Source organism: Triticum dicoccoides, chromosome 3A (assembly GCF_002162155.2).
Source record: "Triticum dicoccoides isolate Atlit2015 ecotype Zavitan chromosome 3A, WEW_v2.0, whole genome shotgun sequence".
Taxonomy (NCBI): Eukaryota; Viridiplantae; Streptophyta; class Magnoliopsida; order Poales; family Poaceae; genus Triticum; species Triticum dicoccoides.
Window position 1 is genome coordinate 274,094,563 of NC_041384.1, and position 16,550 is coordinate 274,111,112.

A 16,550-nucleotide genomic window follows, 5' to 3' on the forward strand; every position below is an offset into this window, starting at 1 on the left:
GAAACCAGCGAATTAATCCGGGTAATTTAGGGATTTTGAATTGGTTTAAATTATCTGGTGGAGATTCTGCAGTTTTTAGCCTTGTCACAAGTTACCACTAGAAAAGAGATATGTCTTGGGAAGAGATCTAGCGAGAAGAGGGAGCTTGTGCCTCGGACTTTGGGGCTCCCTCACCCCCGCTGTCTGCTAATCCCTCACCCTCGGACTTTGGACCTTGTTCCGCACTAGTTAGGTCTTTGGTTGTTTTCTCGGCTTTCGGTGTTGGATTTATGTCTTCGTGTTGGTGTCGAGGTAATGGTACCCTTCTTCATGCTCTTTGTGGTGGTGGTATTGCGGGCAGCCAGCAGCGTCGATGGCCCCCGGCTAGGGAAGTCTTGTTGGTGGCCGGCCCTTGGTGATCGCGGTGATGTTCCCCCGGCCGTTTTTACAAAAGCGACGAGGCTGTGGTCTTATTTTCTCCCCTAGGGTGTCTCCCTGATGCGACATACTCCTATTGCTCTTTGGTGGTTCGTGCTCTCCCTCGGTCACTGCGGCGTTCTCTCCACCGCCGCTGCGAAGCTGGCAGAACTTTTTTTAGGAGATGGTTCGTCTCTTGCTGGAGATTAAGATTGTTTGGCTATCTGAGGACCTGGTTGTAATTTCCTTGTTTTCTAGGATGCCTTGTATTTTTGAAAGTCTTTTAATATAAATCCATAGCCTTGTTCACAAAAAAAGTCACAGCTAGAAATACGGCAATGCTACACGTACAAACAGTTTACAGGCTTTTACAGGTGGGTTAGTTTTTATTGGTCAACAAGTGAGCGGGACGGCCCACCCCCCTGAAAATCAGGGGGGGAGAGGTTTGTGATTGGTTGTTAGATGGAAAGAGCTTGTAAAAGCTTGTAAATCTTTGTATGTCTAGCATTTTTGCTAGAAATACCATAAAAAGCATGGATATGGTTGGATTATAGTGGATAAACTTTGATTGTCTTAGTAAGGACAGTGGATTTCTGGCCCCAAGATTGATTATAGTGGATAAACAATTGATTTTCTATAAGTTCTGTAGTGTATGTAGTTACATGGGTTATCACATGGAAACTATGTTTTGTGGATTTATGACCCAAAGTACTTCGTACAAGTATCTTTTACATTTCTTATTGACGTGATTAGTAAAAGAAATGTTCAATCTGTGTGTATTTGTAACAGTTCTGACGATTGAAATGACAAGTAGAAAGCGGCCGATACCGCTTATTTGCAACTGAATGTGGCTGTGGGTATGGTCTAATAAATCATTTGTTTAGATGCATGACGTCAATAGTGCTTGAAATCTTGTTTTAAAAGTAATTGTTACTAATGCTTGAATTAATCACCTGTTAATGAAAGAGGAGATGGTATAGCTGAAAATATGTTACTGATTTGTTGTAAGCACTAAATAAATGTATTATGTAGAGCAGATGACACACAATTCATAGTTAATTTCAATCTCCATGATGATGCCCATTTGATAATTATAGGCGAAAAATGTTGGTGTTCTGTTTTATTCTGTCTCTTTGAAACAGTTGATGAAGTGTGAAATGTTATGTATATACTCCCTCAGTTCCTAAATATTTGTCTTTTTAGAGATTCCAAATGGACTATCACATACGGATGTATATAGACATATTTTAGAGTGTGGATTCACTCATTTTGCTCCGTATGTAGTCACTTGTTAAAATCTCTAGAAAGACAAATATTTAGGAACGGAGGGAGTACAATATACCGATGAACTTGGTTCTGACAGTTAAAATTAACAATGCTAACTCAGCTAAATACTTGCTCTACCTTCTAAATGACAATGCATTGTTAATTCATAACTTATTATTGCAAAAGAGTAAGATGTTTCCTGGCTTTTCTTATATCAATCTCTGTAGGGTGATTCCAGGACCATAGACTAAGCTGATTGCTAGTGATTTCTGCACAAATTTCTTTAGCCCCTTGCTTCTTCTGAGATATCCTAACCCTGGCAGCGTAAAGCTTAATTGTTGTTAGTTTCAGTTTTCATTTCCTTCATACAAGATCAGGAACATCTAGGTTTCAGTTGAGTTGCTCTTATTTTGAGCTTTTGTACTTATAGTTTAGAGTATTTAACTTGTTGTACTTGTTTGGGCAGGTCTGTGAAGACATTCACATATGAGACGTTGAACAACATCGCGAGATTGATAAATGGAATATCAGCACTCTTGTTGACACTGTTACCTGGAAAAGCCAACATTTTGGAAGGGGTCAGTGGCTGGGAACTTAGGCCAGCATTTCGCGGGCCACGTCTTCCTCGTTGGATGGAAAGGTGAACACAGTTTCAATTTTTGGCACTTCTCTTTGGTTGCTGGATAGTTTTGAATATTTTTTTTTCATAATATGCGAGTACTATGTGGGCTAGGTTCTTTTCGCTTGCATCATTGCATGAGTACTTCTTTCTCTAGCCCGATAACTCATGTTATCAGTATTCATTGCCATGTTGCCTGTTACTAGTATATGCTCCCTCTGTAAACTAATATAAGAGCGTTTAGATCACTAAAGAAAGAGGGAGTATAGATTAAGAAAGAGGGAGTATAGATTAAGTATGGCTTCTTCTTTTGCTTGATAAGTTGATAATACCATTGAACCATTTCTGAATTCTGCAACCTCACTTGTTTGTTTTGAACTTCTGATAAAAAAAGTGGGGTCTCTTCATTTAACGAGTTCATTCACGAACTTTCTGCCGATTCGGAGTCTGAATCAATTGCTGGCTCTGTCCCTGGGGATGATGACAATGAAGAGTTTGTCTGCCCTCCTTCTCCGTTGTCCCAAAGTTCACGATTGTCACACACAAGCAGCTTTGGTAGACATGACCGTCGATTGAGAAGGCCTATCAAATATGCAGTTTCCTGGATTATTTGGCCTGTGAAGATTTTCCTTTCTTTGCTGCTCGTCTTGTTCAATGCTGTCAAATATCGGATATCAAGGGCATCTGCTAAAACCCCAGAAAGTCCTTATTTATCGAGGAGCATATCTGCGAAAAAACCAATTCACATGAAGGATCAAGTCCTACAACGAACGACTGATAGAAGGCGCGGAGTTGTCGAGGTAGTATATTTGAACAAATTGGAATCAGTTTAGTAATTTATTTATTTACTTACACCATACCAGGCCAGGAATCTGGAACCTCAAGATTGTTTAAAAGTATGTATATCCATTTGGCATTCACTCCTTTTTTTCTTTTCTCTTAGGATGTTCATTTGGCAGTTGAGATATTCATTGAATCAGTTTTTGACGTTGTTCATAAAGGAGCACATTATGTTCTTTCTCCTTCTGAGGTGTGGCAGAAGTTATTTTGGTGGATTCATGGAAACAGGGTTGGTAACAGTAGTCCTGCTGTTGATGTGCCAACAGCTAACATTGGCAGTGATAATCCAGTTCCAACTGAAAGGAAGACTGTATATCGTCATGCATTGAACACAGATTCTCGGACATGTGAAGATGTTATAACTGAACTTGGGTAGGTACTTCTGACCCTTCCATGTTTGTTAACATGGTAAAACATCTGGTACTTAGTTGCAAGTTCAAGATTATAAAAATTGTTTGTAGATATGGATAAGTTTTTGCGAATGATGATTTAAGCATTTTTAAGGAGTGCAAGTTACCGTTAGTGTACTACACACGAGATGTTTGCTGGCTCCGTCCTCTCGAGGGCCAAATGTTGTTGAAGTATCGATGCAACAATGTTCTGCCTGCATTTCCGTTTTTCCAGCATATATCATATTAGTGCTAAAAAAATCAGTGTTGTCTAATATATATAGCCTTTTCCTGTAGTATGATTAGCTTAAATTAATTAAGTGAGTGGCTTGTTGAAAGCTTCACCTAGAATGATTATGTTTATTAATCCTTTAACTGTTTGGTTCCCAGCCGAAGCTTGCAATGCCTAAAGGTCAGGTGTGCCACAATGGTTTAGGTGGGTGTCTGGTTGGTCGTCACATGTGTGGCTTGGCCAGACTTTACTATTCATATGACCCGCATGTCATAGACTCGGATTTTGACCATACGTGTGGTGCTGAGTTTGTAGCCACACTTTCCCTATGCTTAGTTGTGGCGAAGTTAGACCATATGTCTGAACTGTTTAGGCGTTGTACAATGGAAGGTGCCTAGGGAAGGTGCTTAGAGAAATAAACCAGTTTTCCTTGAAGCGTTGGTGCTTATTTGTAGAGGGTAGACGCTTAATTAAGCACCTGTCATGTAGAGGTAAGCACTGGTGCTTAGAAAAACTCGGTTTATTTTACTAAGCATCTTGCTAAGCACCTTACATTGTACTAAGCCTTACAAGTGTGGTGCTTTGTAGCCACAATTGTTTATAAGGCGGTAAGGCGAGCACCAACCGCCCTGACGCCTAAGCGCTTAAAACGGGCATAATTGCAAGGTGCTGCCAGGTGCCGCCTAAGCGTCCAAGGTGGGACGCCTTATGAACAATGCTGTTTACGAATCCACATAGTAGCACAACCTTTTCAATAATTGATTTGACTCTTTGTATTGATGACATTACTTTGTCCATAAATGATGGAACCATTCTGCCGTTATTTCCAGGTATCCTTTTGAGGCTATAAAGGTGGTTACTTCAGATGGATATGTTCTGCTGCTGGAGAGAATCCCCAGGTGAAAAAATAGCTATTTCTTGCCCTTATCTTTTCCCAATATTATGGAATGGGACTTGACACATGGCATGTTTAGGCGTGATTCACGGAAGGTTGTGTTGTTGCAACATGGAGTACTGGACTCATCTATGGGGTGAGTCTATGAAATTATAATTGGAAATTTGACAACATAATTGAAGATTTTTCGATGTTTGGCTATTCAATCGTGATTATTGGTTGCTATGCTAATTGATCACTTGATCCTATATTGTGGTTCATTCCTTCTGTATTGCTATTTCTTTCTTTTGATAACATAATGTGATAATTGGAACGATCTACTACTGTCATAATCCTAAATTCCTAATTACTGAGAAGTAGATAAAAGTGAATGATTCTTCTCTGCTTTGTTGAGAGGGGTCAGCCCCTTAATATAGTAGACAAGACTTGACTAATAAGCCGGTTAATATGTTCAAACTCGAATACGATCTCTAAACTAACTGGATTCTTTCCTAACAAAGTTGCTTAATCAACTAGGACTCTAATTAAGGGATAAGACTCCATGTTTGATGGGCTGTCTCACATAAAATCTCTCCTTCATCGAAAAACAGCTTGTCTGCAAGCTGTAGGTTGTCAATTTCCTCCTAGGGGACCTTGGGTGCTACCAGTTGTGGAGCTATCTTGGTCGTTGTTAAGTTACTGTATATATCATTGTATCTCTAGTTACAGTACTCTCCCCTTGATAGTACTCCCTCTGCAAAGAAATATAAGAGCGTTTAGATCACTAAGTAGTGATCTAAACGCTGTTATATTTCTTTACGGAGGGAGTATTGTTTTTATAGGTGACTAACTAGCAAAAATGCCCGTGCGTTGCAACGGGAGAAAAAGGATCACACACCCCTAAGCCCAATATGCATGGCGATGGAAATGTATGTTGCGGAATAACATGAAGCAGAATTGTGATTTCAGCCAACCAATCTTTGCAAATGGCTAAGAAATTTAGACATTGTACAATTTGTGAGTTAGGTTAAAGACAATCATCTCCAACAGAAATGAAAACAATAAACTCATGCATAAGAAAAGACATAGAAAGCATAAGAAAATTCGAAATACCGAAACATATTTCTTCTGCCAATGCAAGATGTTATTCCTCACATTCATTTCATTATCAGAAGAATAAAAATTTAGGATTTAATACAGCTTTTAATAGGAATAATGTGTACTATAATTAAGCACGGGCTAGGTTGTCACCGAGAAAGCATATTCAGTACTATAATCAAGCATAGGCTAGGTTGACTACCCATCGTTTGGTTTATAGTGTGCGTATATCTCAACGAAAAAACCAAATATAAGTGCAGTAAATATAGATTATCAACTACTCCCTCCGTTCTGAATTACTTGTCGCAGGTATGGATGTATCTAGATGTATTTTAGTTCTAGATACATCCATTTCTGCGACGAGTAATTTGGAACGGAGGGAGTATAACAGAAAGTTATAATTTTAGTATACAATGAGGGTAATTTTTTTATAATTTAGTATACAATGCAGATTAAGCACCATACTGACAATAAAAATGTCGTATACACAACACTTCTATTGAGTTACTGACATCATACAGTAAAAAGACTGCGATCCAAATTGCTTGCCTGCACTAGAGCTTCTTATACTGTATGCAACTCTTGTTCATTAAAAAAAGAAACAACTTAGATTTTGCATCAAAAATATAACATTGGTGGATGTATATTTCCCGTCCAACTTCAGTACTAGGTTGTACATCGGATGTTGATGCATAATGAGAAAGCATATCACATCAGCAGATTAGCCATCCTAATGAGTTACTCACATATGACAATAAAAATATTATACATGAAATATTTTTATTGAAGTAATTTTACACAGACGCAATTGTTCCTCCGTACCTTCAGTTACGCTAGGCATGACATCTTCTTCCTTGTTCACAAACTTTACTGAGATTAGACCCTATGACCATGATTTCTGAATGTGTTTTATGTGGAGTGTCCGAAAGACAATTTGTTTTGTCGTAGCCCATGTATGCTCCTGCTGTATATAGGCTGTACTATGTTGTAGTAGACATAGGTGTTTCCCTGTTGCTTCGCTTTCCGGCTGTACGCGTCACGTTTTATTTTGCTGGGTATGAGCAGCGCATGCAGCAGCAAACCTGCATGCAATGGCATCATGCAACGTGAATCAAGGTTCTCCCCTCCTTAAATTATGCTCGATCCGCTCTAAAGTAACCAAAGTCCTGACTCGACTTCAACCGCAGCACCCCAAACCTTCACACGGGAAGGACAGGAGCGGCGCTAATTATTTTGGTTGTTGACACCCAGTGGCATTACCGTCGTCATGCTGACGCCTAGAGCTCCTTATCCATGTCCAGTCTCACAAGCATCTCTGTTGTCACCGTTGACATCACTGGCGGGACGGAGCCGTGTGGGACGACACCTCGGACTCGTATTGGCCCTTATCTGCTCCATGTGTATCTCCATATCTCAACGGTTTAATTACCTTCTATTTTCCTTTCTCCGAGGCAGCTTCTTAACACCTGGGAAAGTCAAAGAAGTATATAAATTTGGTCGGTTAGATTTAAGGAGTCGATGTAGGACTATTGAAGATGCAATTGACCTACTGTTTAACGCACAAACATGTTCTAGCTCGTTGGTATTGTGACCTGTGTAGAACAGGTGGTCGCGAGTTCGATACTCCAGACCAGCGCGCAAATTTTTGCGCCTCGGCCTGATTTTTTGGGCCACTGGCCATCAGCACACATGGAGGGGTGATTATTTGGGCTTTTGGGCCACCAGCCGTCAGCACACGGAGGCTTCGTGAGACGCATGGATGGGGAAAGCTGACGTACGAAGAAATTAAGACGGACGGACGAAAATTAGAAGGGACGGACGAAATTACGGTGGTAAGAAGCGATAGATACTTTATTAGTAGGCATAGATTTACTTCCGGTGCTTTTCCCTGGAAAATTAGTAACTTAAGTGTGACAGTACAAATTACTGTTTATAGTTGGTAATTCTAGTGCTGAATGGCTGCCGAGAGATAATGTACTCCCTCCGTTCACTTTTATAAGTCGTTTCAGACAAGTGAAATTGTGCTGTTTTGCACATTGTCTGAAACATCTACAAAGCCTTATAAAAATGAACAGAGGGAGTATAATTTTTTGGGGATAATGGTACTGTGTCGATATAAATCTGTCCTCTTGTTTCCCCTGCAGTTGGGTATCAAATGGTGTTGTTGGCTCACCTGCATTTGCAGCTTATGATCAAGGTCAGTAATCAAAGTTGGATTTAATGTATTCCACTGCTGGGCCGCAAATGCTGAAGTTCTTTCCTCGTTTTTGATTCCGTGTAGGTTATGATGTTTTTCTTGGAAATCTCCGTGGTTTGGTTTCAAGAGAGCATATGGATGAAAATCTTTCTTCCTCCAAGTAAGTGCTACTCCCTGTTTTTTAGACCGTCTTATATTAATGAACAGAGGTTGTATTAGTTTATTGGTTGAGATAATTTTTTACTCCTGTATATGCCAAATCAATTTGGTTACTGTGCTTGCTCATCTCTGATGCTCCTTCTCAATTCATGTTAGGTACTGGAAATATTCTGTCAATGAGCATGGAACCAAAGATATGCCAGCAATAATCGAGGAAATTCACAAGATTAAAACTTCAGAACTTGGCAGCAGTCAGAATCTTATTGGGGAGGAAATGGAAGATCAAAATGGTGACATAAAGAATTCGGAAATACAGACTTCAGAGGAAGACGTGACAAAAAATCAGCCTTATAAGCTCTGTGCTGTCTGCCACAGCCTGGGTGGTGCAGTTATGTTGATGTATGTGGTGACATCAAGGATTGCACAGAAGCCCCACAGGTTGTCAAGATTGGTCTTGCTATCTCCTGCCGGTTTTCACGAGGATTCAAATGTGGTGTTCAGCTTGGTGGAGAAGATCATCCTGTTTGTTGGTCCAGTACTTGCTCCACTTGTGCCTGGGCTGTACATACCAACTCGATTCTTCAGGATGCTTCTGAACAAATTAGCTAGGGATTTCCACAACTATCCAGCTTTGGGTGGTCTCGTCCAAACCCTTATGGGGTATGTTGTTGGTGGTGACAGTTCAAATTGGGTGGGAGTACTTGGGTTGCCTCACTACAACATGGATGACATGCCCGGTGTATCGTTTCATGTTGTACTCCATCTTGCACAGATAAAGAGGGCGAAGAGGTTCCAAATGTATGACTATGGAAGTGCCGCGGCAAACATGGAAGCGTATGGAACACCAAAACCATTGGACCTGGGAGCTCACTACAGTCTTATTGACATCCCCATGGACCTGGTTGCTGGGCAAAGAGACAGAGTAATCTCACCAACCATGGTGAAGAAGCACTACAAGTTGATGCGGAAGGCTGGTGTTGAAGTCTCCTATAATGAATTCGAGTATGCTCATTTGGATTTCACATTTTCACACAGGGAAGAGCTTTTGTCCTATGTTATGTCCCGCCTGGCCTTAGCAGCTGACGCAGGTAAAGGCCGCATCAAGCAGACCACTGTGCGACTAAGGAAGCCGAAGAGAGTTCAGTCAGAAATGGAGAAGGATCGTGCCATGGAGTATAGAGGCGCAGATGAAGAGATACCTGGTGAACCAAATGGGCATAGCAAGTGATGCAAATTTCTGACTAGCTGTTGTTGTACGTAGTTTTGTGCATAGGTAGTATATATATGACACGCCGCTCTCTGCATACTTCTACAATCTACACCATGTAGAAGAATATTTGAGGATGGATATTGCACAGTTTTAATAGTGAAGTTCGATGGGGACTCTTTTATATCCTTGTCGGAAACCAGACTGGTACATGTATACATGATATGTTAATGTTTTCACACAAATGAATATAACTGACACAAGGACAGGCTATTTTTTTGGGGTGAATTAGAGCATGCTTGGATACGTTTTAGTCCCATGACTAAAAGTAGTGGGACTAAAACTTGCTAGTCTCACCCATGCTTGGATCCAAGTACTAAAGAGACTAAAATCTAGTTATTGAGCATTTATTATCCTCCAAACCCTCCAATCCAGAACTAAGGAGAGGAATTAAATGAGGAGAGAGAGAGCTAATACATATTTTAGTAGGTTTCCCATGACTAAAAGATTTTAGCCTCAAGACTAGTCCTAGCCTCTCTTTAGTCAGGGGTGCTTGAAACTTTAGCCTCTAAAAGAGACTATTTTTAGTCAGACTAAAAATAGTCCCTTGTATCCAAGCACCCTCTTAGGAGCGCTTGATAAGCCACGGCATATGTCTACATTTCATCAAACACATGCCATGCAGAAAATACAAGTACCTTTACCTGGAACACAATGCATTCCATTAACTCGCGGACGCGGCGATATCGCCGGCCACGGCACCAATCACCAAGTACATTGGGGGGCAGGTTAGCGATCCACATGCGGTCATCAGAGCTGACCCAGAACTATAACTCGCCAGTAAATGAGCTAGGACATTACATTCACGTTGATCAAAATTAACTTTGTAATCTATGAAGCCCAGCTGTAGCTGAAACTTGGACTCCCGATCTGCCGAATTTGAGTCATTGGCTTGCTTGAGGGGAAGATCACACCGCCCGGCCCATTCCAAACCCCTTGGCAAGATTGATTGCTTTCATGAGGGCTGCGGCCTCAGCCTGTAGAGCCGCCGATTGGTGCAAGACGGTACCAGCAGCAGCAAAAAAGACATCGCCCGTCGAGTCTCTGGCAATACAGCCCCAGCCGGCCGTTCCCGAAGACACCATGAAAGAAGCATCAAAGTTCAGCATAACCCATTCAGGCCATGTTTGGCACCAAGGGTTTTCAAGGATTATTGGGGATTTGGTGAACCCCTCCCCCGCACCAAATCCCTCTAAATCCCCTTCCCCCTCCCAAACCCCTTCCCCATCTATCCATATAGAGTGTTTGGCATGCAGGGACAAATTTGGTCCATTTTAAACATGAACTTCAACAACACACTGATTAAAATCTGATCTTTACTGCTGAACACGCTGAAGCATCAATGGCCATATCATCAAGTACTACTGAAAGCAACAAATCATAATCTTTAAGAACAATGGCATATAAACTAAGAACATCAAAGGCCATACACAGGCATGCATCAGAATGTACCAACAACACCTAGGGTGCAACACAAACATCACTTAAATTCGGTTTCTGCTTCCCAACATAGTTTCAGTTTCAACGCCGACGCACATGCATACTTCAGTTCCATCGCATCCCTGAAAGCAGCAAGTCAATCAGAACATTAGACACCCAGTCAAACAATTCACAGCTACAAGAGTACTTCAAATACTTTCTCAAGAAAGAAAACAGGGGGGAAATATGGCATGGAGTCTGTTTCTTATACTTCATGATCTGAAACAGATGGACTCGCACTCCTTTGTCAAAAAGTATAACAAAATCACTTCTGCTTCGGTAGACCCCCTAAACACAAGGACGGCTCAGATTAGCCCATACCTCTTCATATGAAGGGGCATGATAGTAATATTTATATTTTTAGTCCGTGAATGAACGCGCACATCCTCCCGCGCTGGACCGGCCCATACATCATGTTTTTTATTTTCTAAAACCGCAAAAATAAGTAAGTGCCGCAGAGGATTCGAACCGCCCTACACCAGTAATTAGCACAGGCGCACTAACCAACCGGGCAACTGAACAACATGTGCTAGATATTTTTTTTGACTAAAAATAGAACACCGGAAAGCGCACTATATCCTGTTTGGTTTTCTTTTCCGCTTTATTTTTCCTTTTCTTTATTTGTTTCCCTTTTCTTTCTTAAATGCGTAAAGATTTTAAAATTCGTGATTTTTTTAAATGAAGAAAAAAATTCAAAGTCGTGAATTTTTCTTCAAAGTGGGTGCACTTTTTTTTTCCAAAAATGGTGAGGTTTTTTCCCCAAATTCGTGAACTATTTCTGTAATCAGTGATTTTAAAAAAGAATTGAACTTTTTATAAAAATGATGAATTTTATTTTAAAAATGAATGAACTTTTTTTAAATCAATGGACTTATTTACAAAATTGATAAAGTTTTATTGAAAAAATATTTTTTTTATTTTGATTTTTAAAAAAAATCAATGACTTTTTTTCGAATTTGTGAACTTTTCCCAAAAATGATGAAGTCTTGTTTTACTTTTTCTGATCAATGAGCTTTCTTAAAATTCAGTTAACTTTTTAATTTTTTTGTGAACTTTCTTGAATTCCTAATTATTTATTTTAAAAATTATCTAAAAGTCAATGATCAAGTTGTAATTAAACTCCCTCCTCTTTCTTAATGAGCGTTCTTTGAAATTTATCTTGGATGCTTGGCATGGTGATACTAGTGTGTGGAACAAATTTGAGTCCATTTTATTGATGTGAAAAAAGTGCATCCAGACTTGCCCTACCAGCCTACCCGAGCCATCACCTTTGAACATGATATGCTTCTTGCCATGCACAAAATGACACCAAAACTTGTCAGTATGTGGCCATGCTCACGGCTGGCCTTCATGCAAAATTTGAAGGAATTCGGACACCTAACGCACATTGTGTCACGTTCGGTTAGTGTTTTAAGATTTTTTTTCACGGGAAAACCTTAGTAAATGCATAAAAAGTCAGAACTCAGTGAAATTTATCATGGATGCTTTGCATGATGATGTTAGTGTTTCGAAAAAAATTGGTTTCATTTTATTGGTGTGAAAAAAGTGCAACCAGACTTGCCCTACCGGCCTACTCAAACCACCACCTTTGAATATGGTGTGCTTCTTTCCATGCATGAAATGACATCAAATTTTGCCAGCATGTGAGCATGCTAATGGCAGGCCTCCATCGAAATTTTGAAGACATTTGGACACCGAACGCACGTTGCGTCACGTTCGACTAGTGTTTTAGGGGTTTTTTCACTAGGAAAACCCTAGAAAATGTATAAAAGGTCATAATTCAATGAAACTTATCATGGATACTTGACATGGTGATACTAGTGTGTGGAAAAAATTTGGGTCCATTTATTGATGTGAGCATTTTTTGAAAGAAAAAAGAATGAAAAACGAAAAACAACAAGAATGAAAATAAACAAAAAAGAACAGTAAACCGGTCGCTAAATGATTTATTTTCATTTTCCTTTTTCTATTTAATAGATGCTCTGAAATTTTAAAAGTGTCCGCTTCTTTTATGTGAGCATGTTCCTATTTAAACAAATAATGAACAAACATTTTTTGTTTAAATGAACATTTTTTCTATTTAATAGATGTTCAGAAATTTAATCATATTGATATGAGCATTTTCTATTAAACAAACAATTTTTTGACATATATGCACTATTTTCTTAAAATGCGAATATCTGTACTTTATGAACAGAATTTTAAAAAGCAATTTTTTAATTCAAAAAACAATAAGTGTGAGAATTTTCAGAAAATAAAAAAGAAACAAAAAATAAAAAAATAAAAAAATAAGTAGAAAAAACGGAAAAGAAATAGTGATAACAATACCGATTCAACAAACTGAAGTAGAAGAAAAGAAGTTTAAATACCCAAGCATTAGGTTGTTCTAGTTGGTTAATGTGGTTTTCCTTAGACCAAGAGGTCTTGAGTTCAATACATGGTGCCTGCGCTATTTTCTGAAATTTAATAAAAAGTGGGTATGATGTCTCGTATGTGTCACATAAGCATATGAGTATACGGATTGATGAAATGACTGTACCGCTCTTATACGGTTTGTGGAGGGGGGGAGGGGGGGGGTCTACCGAAGCAGGCCTCAAACAAAATTTATATGTGATGTACTTGAGCCAGATTTAACTTGATGCAAATAGAGAAAGCAAGCTCTACCATCAGGTCACATAGATATCTCACATCGAGTACTAGCACTAGAAACTCACAACTAAAATTTTATACGTATAGACCATATATACACTGCAGAGAAAAGGTTGACAGAAACTCTTTGCATATACAGTACAGATCATATATATGTACAGATCAAAACTAAAAATTTATATGTACAGATCATATATACAACTAAAAAAATATATTAGATTTAGTATGATTGTTCACTATCAAATTGTATCTATTTCTCTAACAAAAACTCTACAATTACTTTATTGCTGATTGCCAAACAGTATGGTTCAGTTTCTTCCTGTTATTTGCCCTTTATTCAAATTAGTATGCAGACAAAGCATTCATTCACAAGAAAAACATGTTTGTTCCAAGCTAATCAGGAATAGGAGCTTAAGTGTAGTCTCAGTTCGGAGATGAGAAATTGATTTCTAGCTAATCAGGAATAGGAGCTTAAGAACAAGACCAAGCAAGCAAGAACATTACAAACCAAATCAAAATACCTCTTCTAGGTAGGCAACTCATCCATTTCGCTCCGAAGCCACATGACCGCACTCACTTCTTGCAGTTTGATGAACATGTAAGATAACAAAGAGCTCGCTATTACATTATAACAGAGCATCATAAATGTTTGTTCTAAGCTAATCAGGAATAAGAGCTTAAGTATATTCTTAGTTAGACATGTACATGCATATGCTCAGTTAGCAACCACATAAATATACTACAACTAGTCATCTCAGATGAGAAATTGATTTCCAGCTCTTGTCTGCATGTATTTTACTCATCTTAGCAAATCACATCAGTAACAGTTAACTTCGACATGTTTTCTCATCAGGTTGTCAAACTGCAAGAAGGCATGCCTTGCTGATCTTTGTAACTTAAATATGAAAAACTCACTGTACCTTTCTCTCACTGATTGAACAAAAAAATGGTTTCAATTAGTTCCCTGCTTGCTGCTCTGGGCCAGTATGGTTCAGTTATTTCTTGACTTTCAACTTTATTCAGACAAGATGCAAGCAAGATATACAGAGTGACGCTACAGCAGTTCTAACTTCAGAATATGTGTTTATTGCATTTTTCAAAGTTGAACATTCAACAAATAGATGTATAAGGTAGCAGGTAGTGTCCTTTCAAAAGTTATTCCTTACATATTTGAAACAAAGCTACTGCTAGACTTGAATGTAAAAGAACTAGTAGAGAAAAAAAGTAGTAGAATTGACCCTAATATTTCCCATATTAGGCGACAAAATGCATATTATTTCTAAACAATGCTATATTTTTAGCACATAGTGTCAAAATTAATCAGACCGATGATATACCAATGAAACTTATGTGCAACAAAATGATTCTCTCCTCACATTTCTACACTACATCCAATTATCAATATCTAACACAAAATGGTCGGCTGTATTTTGTTACTTTGTTATCAGATATAGGAGTACTATATGCTAATAATAATGGGATTTTTTACTATGGAGTATAAAATCAGTACCGAAAGGTAGAGATCCTACTTGAGCATCTACATGTATAATGTTAAGGCACACATAAATGACATCAAAAAAGGGTTGGAGTTGTCTTGAATAGTAGTCCAGATCTAGCGGCAACTAACTTCAAACAGGGGGAGGAGGAATGTGATGGGGAAGCAGGCAGATGAACAACAGGAAGGGCCTCTCACAGCGGTGGTGCTGGAAAAGGGAGAGGAGCCGGTGGTGGCTCTCAGTGACGATGTGCTTGGCGAGCTCGCCGGGGAGGACGAGGCGAACGGAGGACTGGCGGCGGAAACCCTAGACGAAGATGAGGGAGGGGGAGGGGGTGGTGTACCTCGGGGGAGAAGGCCAGCTTTCCCTAGGAAGAAGAGGAAGCAGGCGTCCGACGGCGTTAGCAGCGACGACGGCGGCTGCGCGCGGTTCTCGCCGTCTCTTGTGACCGCGGCCGCGTCTCTTCTCCCTCCCGCATGAGGCGTGTGAGACGCGAGGTACCCCTCGATGCTGGAAAGCCCCGTGGATCGGGGAGGATCAGACGGGGTATTCGGGGCTGACCCGGTTGAAGCCCAGTGCACCAAACGCTTCTGTTGGGCTTTTAGGGGCTTTTAAGCCCGAAGGGGAAAATCCACTAAAAAAACCCTTCGATCCCGGTGTGCCAAACACGGCCTCAGGTGGCTTCCATCTACATGGCGTGACAACTGTGGTCTGTGCCGGAGGTTCGACAGAACTTTGATCTGACTAGCAAATTATTGCGCTGACATCTTCCTCTCACCGTGTCTAATGCGATTTCTTTCATTCCACCAGCGCCACAACAAGAAGATCACTTGGAGCTTTTTAATGTTTGGTAGGGCAAGGACTAACTCCAACACTTGAAGGGGCGAATGCCCCCATTAGCTTGGCGCTCGCCTTCAAGACCTGTCTCCCGCCATAGAGCCTTAACTAATTTGCATATGAAGAAGAAGCGACCATCATCCTCAAAGAAGCGGTCGCATGCCGCGCATCTTCTGTCCAGTTCGACTCCCCTAAGTTCAATATTCATGTGCAGAGGGTGACTGTTGTGCCCAAACCGCCACAGAAAATGATGGACCTTGCCTGAACAGTCCATCTTCCAAATTCCCGATCACACTTTCTTGCGAAAGTTCATTCCCTCGATTCCCTCTCTATGTGGTTTGTTGCTCTATTGCCGGACCAGATCGATGTGTACCCTGTAAGCACATTTGGCAGAGAAGAGACCTCGAGAGTCGTAATACCATGCAACAAAGTCGTCATGTTGCTCAAGGACGGGAACGGATAGGATTAGCTTTAGCTTGCATCCTCTGCATGGAAGGTTTGCATGACAAGCTCAGTATCCCAGCTTGTTAAATTATGATCCAAATTCTACCGTATTGAACTAGACGTAGTACATACGGTGTGGGCCTTTGCGTTAGTACCGACGCGTACGAGTACAACTCGTTTACTTGTCCTCCAATGACTCTCATGTATTGCCGTCTTATATAACCCATGTAGTCGTACCTAAAGACGGTTTGTCGTCTCGTGCTTGTAATACTCCTCCTCATATTGATTGCACCTTCGTGCATCCGTGG

General features: G+C 40.2%; 1 protein-coding gene and 1 long non-coding RNA gene across 3 annotated transcripts in view; one reads left to right on the forward strand and one right to left on the reverse strand.

The window, feature by feature from the left end:
- Window positions 1-9,550, forward strand: part of LOC119272221 — a 45,188-nt gene extending 35,638 nt beyond the window's left edge. The window contains exons 2-9 of the mRNA XM_037553752.1: window positions 2,129-2,302; window positions 2,676-3,081; window positions 3,225-3,493; window positions 4,573-4,641; window positions 4,717-4,773; window positions 7,859-7,911; window positions 7,996-8,071; window positions 8,227-9,550. Coding sequence (XP_037409649.1) covers window positions 2,129-2,302; window positions 2,676-3,081; window positions 3,225-3,493; window positions 4,573-4,641; window positions 4,717-4,773; window positions 7,859-7,911; window positions 7,996-8,071; window positions 8,227-9,298 — 2,176 coding nt within the window. The 3' untranslated portion in view covers window positions 9,299-9,550. The remainder of the gene's footprint in view (window positions 1-2,128; window positions 2,303-2,675; window positions 3,082-3,224; window positions 3,494-4,572; window positions 4,642-4,716; window positions 4,774-7,858; window positions 7,912-7,995; window positions 8,072-8,226) is intronic.
- A 1,083-nt stretch (window positions 9,551-10,633) lies between these two features.
- LOC119268062 lies at window positions 10,634-15,530 on the reverse strand. Of its 2 annotated transcripts, none has more exons than XR_005132846.1 (3): window positions 15,305-15,530; window positions 13,987-14,044; window positions 10,634-10,899 (listed from the first exon to the last, which is right to left on the reverse strand). It is a non-coding gene; the product is annotated as an uncharacterized LOC119268062 (long non-coding RNA). The 2 variants fall into 2 exon arrangements; XR_005132847.1 differs by having other exon boundaries at window positions 13,987-14,041; window positions 15,305-15,528.
- Between the last annotated feature and the right edge of the window lie 1,020 nt (window positions 15,531-16,550).